Source organism: Myotis davidii, unplaced genomic scaffold (assembly GCF_000327345.1).
Source record: "Myotis davidii unplaced genomic scaffold, ASM32734v1 scaffold30, whole genome shotgun sequence".
Classification (NCBI taxonomy): domain Eukaryota; kingdom Metazoa; phylum Chordata; class Mammalia; order Chiroptera; family Vespertilionidae; genus Myotis; species Myotis davidii.
The window spans coordinates 2258409-2264688 of record NW_006282874.1 but is presented as its reverse complement, the minus strand read 5'-3'; the positions used below and the strand labels follow the sequence as shown (position 1 = coordinate 2264688).

At 53.8% G+C, this 6280-nt stretch overlaps 2 protein-coding genes and 1 long non-coding RNA gene across 8 annotated transcripts in view; 2 read left to right on the top strand and 1 right to left on the bottom strand.

The window, feature by feature from the left end:
• Positions 1–6280, top strand: part of TG (thyroglobulin) — a 152913-nt gene that overhangs the window by 106018 nt on the left and 40615 nt on the right. The window lies entirely within an intron of this gene.
• SLA (Src-like-adaptor) overlaps positions 1–6280 on the bottom strand; it is a 44585-nt gene that overhangs the window by 10608 nt on the left and 27697 nt on the right. For all 6 annotated transcript variants that reach the window (XM_006753268.2, XM_006753267.2, XM_006753270.2 and 3 more), the window contains one exon: positions 616–715. In XM_006753268.2, the coding sequence (XP_006753331.1) occupies positions 616–715 (100 nt within the window). The remainder of the gene's footprint in view (positions 1–615; positions 716–6280) is intronic.
• Positions 1–6280, top strand: part of LOC107182533 — a 20831-nt gene that overhangs the window by 10670 nt on the left and 3881 nt on the right. Inside the window, exon 3 of the long non-coding RNA XR_001513246.1 lies at positions 3404–3413. This is a non-coding gene — a long non-coding RNA (uncharacterized LOC107182533). The remainder of the gene's footprint in view (positions 1–3403; positions 3414–6280) is intronic.

The following is a 6280-nucleotide window of genomic DNA, read 5'->3' as shown; positions in this document are numbered from 1 at the left end:
ATGGGGAACGTCCAGCCCACGGGCCATATGAGGCCTGAGAAATCATGTGGTGGGGCCCTGCCAAGGCATGAGGGGGAGTTAATGAAATGTTTGACCAAATACAGCAGGCCAGTTTTTTAAGTTGATAAATTTGTATGGCCCCCGAATGACGTTATAAATATCCAAACGGCCCTTAGCAGAAAAAGGGTTCCCCATCCCTGTTCTGGAGACTATTTCAAACCAGGCAGAGACAACAGGATAGAAGGCAACACTGGGTGTGCCATTCATCAGAAGTTTCCCCAGCCCCTGGGTCCTCCTTCCTGGGCCTGCACTCGCATATGTTATCAGCAGCGCCCGTGTCGGGGGAGCTGAGACCAATACTATAAAAGACCTCAGAAGCCACCGAGGAGTTTACATTGTTCTCCAGGAGGCAATGGAGAGCCACTGGAGGTTTGAGAGCACCGGCAGCATGGACGGGGTGAAGCATGAAGGTCTTCTGTGTGGGCCAATGGCTCACTTCACTAGGGGATCAGGGCCCGTAGGGAATTGCACAGCTACAGCTGGAGCCTAACCACGGCCCCCCAATCGAGTTCACCCTTTTTGGGGGCTGTTGTAAAGGTTTGAAAGCCAACTCACTCAGAAATCACACGCAGCTTCTCCCCTCGGCGGAATATTGGGGGGCTGATGTCAGGAGATGGGTAATCGGTCAGCACGGCCAGGAAGTCGCTGTCCAGTCCTGGGAAACAGGAAAAGGGTTTTTTGTTTGTTTGTTTGTTTGTTTGTTTGTTTACAAGGAGTAGAACAAGGCCCCGGGAGGCTCGGGTGCCAGGACGAGTCCCTCCTGGGGACTTTTCAGCTGGAGACACCTCACTCATTGTGAAATAGTGATTTACATAGGCGGCGCGCCTCTCTTCAGAAGGTGGTCACCCCCATTCTCGAGCCTCCCTGGTCCCGGCTGCTCTCATCTGAGGTCATAAGGCCCGCCTTCAGGGTCTGCCCCCGTGTCTACGGCTTCATGGAATCTCAAGCAAGTCCCAGCATGCCTGCTAGACTCAGTTTCCCACCTTTAACATGGCTAATGCTTCCTCTCTCAGGGTCCTTAGGAGATGGGATGAGAGCACGTGGCGACACCTTGTAAGGAAAAGGGCTCTCCCATCACCCCGTCTTACTGCCATTGCCTCTCACATCACCCCATCTTACTGCCATTGCCTCGGGGGCCCTCTCCGGGCCTTGAGGGTCCTGCATTGATAGCATTGTGGTAATGTTGGAGGTTCGGCTACTTGAGTTCTGAGGACCCACCAGAATCGGGAAACATGAACTCCCGAGACTCAATAAAGTGTCTCCTCTTTGGAGAAACTGAGGCACTGTGTTAGGGATCTATTTGATAGAGACTGTGGGGGAGGGGGAGAGAAAAAGTAAGTCCTCATCGAATGTACGTGGAGGCATTTGAGAAGGAAAGCACGCTGTCTGGCTCACATGAGTACAGCTTACTGTGGATGAGAGATGAGGCGATAAGGTAGGGATTTGCTTTTTGTCAGTAAGCACAATCCTTGTTTCACAGCCTTAGCCATTTCTTAACAATATGTATCTTTTATTGATTTCAGGAAGGAAGGGAAGTGGAGAGGGAGATAGAAACATCAATGATGAGAGAGAATCATTGATTGTCTGCCTCCTGCACACCCCCTGCTGGGGATTGAGCTGGAAACCAGGCATGTGCCCTGACCAGGAATCAAACTGTGACCTCCTGGATCATAGGTTGATGCTCAACCACTGAGCCACACTGGCTGTAGCCATTTGCCTTAATTGTAGGAGCAGGGTAATATTGTGGTGCCTGACAAATCAGCAAATACAGTAATTGTTTGCTGTGACATTTATCACTCCATCTACTGGCGGGCCATTAGAACTCAGAATTTGGGGTAACATATTGGTCAGCAGTGATTCACTGAGTGACTTCGTGGCCAAGCACGGTGGCACCCAGAAAACCAAGTCTTGCTGCTCCGATGGAGCTCAGTTCTAGAGAATATACAAGTAAGATGACTCTGAAGGATCCAGCACCGGGCATGGCAGCCTGGCTGGCCCAAACAGGCCCCTCTCTCGGATCCGGACATCCCCACGCCGGGACTGAAGACACTGCCCTGATGGCTCATATGTCCTACAGCGTCCAAATCACACGTCCCGGACTGACCAAGTCCCCGGAGAGCATAGGTACTGGGATGGGTATGAAAGACGAAGGAGGGTTTGACTTGTCTATCAACTGAGAAATGAGTCAGAAGCACGTCATCATGCGGAAACAGCTCCTTGAAACAGACTGTTACTCGGGGACACTGAGCTGCAGGGAGTAAGCCCCTCCTGGTGGCAGATGGGAACCAAAACTGAGTCACAGCCACCGGAGTCACCGAAAGGGGTCAGGGCTCGTGACAAGGAGACGTGGCATCGGTTATCTGTGGCCGTGATCGAGGGTGACAGAGCCTGTGTCGGCCCCGAGGCCCGGGTTCTGACCTCTGAGTCCTGATTAAGACTGGGAGACAGAGCAACCCTCCTTCCTCGCCTTAAAGCAAAACCGAGTGGAAACCAAAACAAAAGCAAAACCCCGTCATAGAAACATCGGGCTCAAAGCCGGAAAAGCGGGCTCAGAGTCGGGAGTTTCAATTGCGCAAGAGCACAGGTGAGCTTCCTGTGGAATTTCCTCACCCGCTAGACCTCGGCCGGGAAACCTTTCCCTGGCCCTTGGCCTAAAGGCATTGGCCTTCGCCTGGCCCTTGGCAGGAGCTCGGCCCACCCCTGGCGCCTTATCACCAGCATCGGAAAAACCGAAGACGCGCTGGAGAAGGTGCTGGAGTTAGGTTAGTTCTGAAGAAAGGATGGTCGTCCCGAACACAATCCGATGCCAGGATCCCGCCTACGTCACCCCTGAGCTCTGGCCCTGCAGTGAAATAAGTGCAACTGGGACATTGAACTTTGCTCCTGAAGTTCAAGTGTATTGTCAGGTACTTCCACCCCCCTCCCCCCGCCGGCTGTATGGAGAGCCTAGCTTTCGAATTAAACGAGATTAAGGAGTGTCCTGGAGAAGGGGGTGCTGAGGAAGGCGGAGGGAACACTGCAGACGTAGGATAAGGAAACAAATTATGTGGCGGAATCTGCGCCAGGCCTGCAGAGAGGAACCAGGGAGGGTTTTCAGAAGCGCGAATGGGCTTGGGAAGCAGCCAGACCTGCCTTCAGGCTTGCCTCCACCACCAGAGCGCGGAGACCGGGAAGAGTTTAACTCATCTCTTTGTGGGCAAAGCTGGCAGGTACCATCACTGCCTCACGGACTGGGTGGGGACCCAGGAGCCTGCTCAGCCAGGGGCAGCTGGGGTCACTTTTATGTGATACCAGCGATAGGACAGGGGTCCCATTCCATAACCCCAAACCCCCATCAGGCAAGAGCACCCCACGTTTTCAAAAGCCGCTGGGCTGTGTAAATGTGAACGTATTCTAATGTGCCCAAAGCAAACTCCACTTGGTGAGAACAGAAGATGAAATTCAAAAGAACAAATGTGTGCGGAGAGCCCAGCTCAGAAACGAGTCGGATTGGACAACATGCGCAAACGTGTAAAAGTAGGAAATGAATCCAGAGAAGGAAGGAAACCCAGGCAGGACTCGCCGGCCACAGAGATGACTTGGTCAGAGAGGACAGGGCCCCCTTCTCATTGCCTCATCCTCCCTTAAAGAAGCATTACTTTTGTTTTTTAATGCTGAAAACCTTTCAGTAGATCTCCTTTATAATCACCGAGCGGACCCAGGCGCCCATCACATGGAACGCTCTATGTGGAACATGTATTCTGATGTTAAGGGGAGGGACCGAGCGGGGGTGAGGGTGTTGAGCAACATGGCCAGGGGAGATTGGGACGGTTTCTAAGGTCACGGCCATGGCAGGCCACTGGCTCTCCTTGGCAGGTAATTGCCAGGTTCCCCGAGGGATCACTTGGTCCTCAACAGGTTGGGACAAGTTATTAAAATGAGGCTCCGCAGCTTGGTGTGGTTGGTGGGCAAGGAGCTAAACCCAGCGGTTTCGGTTTCTGCTGAGACACCCTTTCTTTACAAAAATATTTAGATTGATTTCAGGGAGGAAGGGAGAGGGGCAGAGAGATAGAAACATCCATGACGAGAGAGAATCATGGATTGGCTGCCTCCTGCATGCCCCCTCCAGGGAATGGAGCCCCCTACAAGGGCATGCGCCCTTGACTAGAAATTGAACCTGGGACCCTTCAGTCTGCAGGCTCTATCCAGTGAGCTACACCAGCCAGGGCTGCTTATACATCCTGAGTTCATGGCCCCCAGAGGGGTCACAGCAGACCTTGCTCTTCGTATCTTTTACAGGAAACACATATACATACAACTAGCCAATCAGACAGGGCTGGGCACACTGGCCTGACAGAAGGTCCACCCAGTCCCGGTGGTCACCACAGAGCACAGGTAGTGCCCGTGGATCCCTGCAGCCTTGGTGTGTTTATCTGTCCAATGGGGCACATGGGCACTGAGTAGCCCTTACAGCTCTTAGATGCCACTGCAGCGTGGAGAGACTCCCTAAGAACACACAGCCTCAGTGCCTGGCCTTGAACCAGGCAACTTCCAGCAGGGAATCGCTCGGCCTCCTCCAGCAGCTCAGTCACAGCCCAGCACCACCTGCCCCGCTACTGACTGAAGAATGTGTTTCTTCATGTCAACTCATCTAGAAAACCTCTGGTCCCATTCCGAGCGGCGCAGACTCCTGGGTCTGATGGACTAGTTCAGTGATGGCGAACCTTTGGAGCTCGGCGTGTCAGCATTTTGAAAAACCCTAACTTAACTCTGGTGCCGTGTCACTTATAGAAATTTTTTGATATTTGCAAACAAAGATGTATATTTTTGATATTTATTTTATATATTTAAATGCCATTTAACAAAGAAAAATCAACCAAAAAAATGAGTTTGCGTGTCACCTCTGACATGCGTGTCATAGGTTTGCCATCACTGGACTAGATCTTGTTCTGTGGCAGCCACGGGTGGTACCACAAAGGGTGTGGTGTGCTTGAGCCCCACCGCAGCCCATCTTCTAGGCCAGCAGTGGATCCTGACCAAGGTCTGATGCAGGTTCCTGCCTGGGGCACCCCTCCCACGGGCACTTTCATGTCTGTGACCATGCTCTTCCCCACTCTAGAGAGCACCCACCCGCTCCGTGCAGCCCGTCCTGGTCCTCTCGGGGCCTGTGATGTTGGGGTGAGGGGGGGACTCAGGCCACCCTCTGTCCCCTGCTGAGCTGCGTGGCCTCAGGCCTGTCGCTGAGCCTTCTTGTGTTTCGGTTTCCTCCACGCGGAGGTGATAATGGTGGTTATGTGCTGGGCCGTCTCAGAATGAAGCCTTGATATGTGTGAAGCACACGGAATCGTGTCGGGCACTGTAAGCACAACTAACTAACTATTCCCCTCTTACAAATGAGGAGAGGGAACCCCATAGAGACCCACGGAGGTAGCTCACGTCTGGTCGCGTGTTTGGGTACAGGCAGGACTGAAAGCCAGCTCGGTGCTCTGCAAGCTCTGAGTGCAAGATGCCGGGGTGATGGCGGGGTGTGGGGTAGGGGCTTGTAAGCAGTTAAGTGCGTTGCTCCCGCCCACCATCACTGGCTTCTGATGAGCAGGTCTTGGGGGGAGGAGGGGGGGGTCAGGAGCTGCATTTGATGTCTTCCTAGGGACGGGTGGCAGGTGGGCGGGAGACCCTCGCTGAGAGGTGCCAGGCTGGGTCTGAGGTTTCCTGCCTCCCTTTTCCCCCCCAGAGCCCCACCCACCCCTTTTTCCACCAGGGCAGAGCCTGGGTGCTATGTAAATGCACTGCTTAGCATTGTTTCCATCCTCGCAGGAGGGGTCTGTGAGCGCTCCCTTCAGATCAGGGCCATGAGGTGGGCAGTGAACAGGGGAAGACCTCCGCGAGGTGACTGAGTCCTCCCTTAAGGTGGCAACATGCGATATCCCCTGGGCACCGCGTGCCCTGGGCCTTGGTCAAGTCTGCACCGCCTGTGTGGGACCCAGAGCGGGGTCGGAAACATGGGCACCATCGTGGAGAAGAGGAGCTATGTGGCATGACTTGAAAACAAGTCGCGACTCCCCAGTTCTACTCTTTGAAAACTTTTGTGGGGAATGGCCATTCCACACAGCCTCGTGCAACCAGTAACCCCAAGCAGAGTTTATAAGCAGCGACGGCCCCCTACAAGCATCGGGAGGCTCTGGGCACCGTGCTGGGGGAGGGTTCTGATCTCTGAGAGCTGCATCCCACCTGTGGGAGGCAG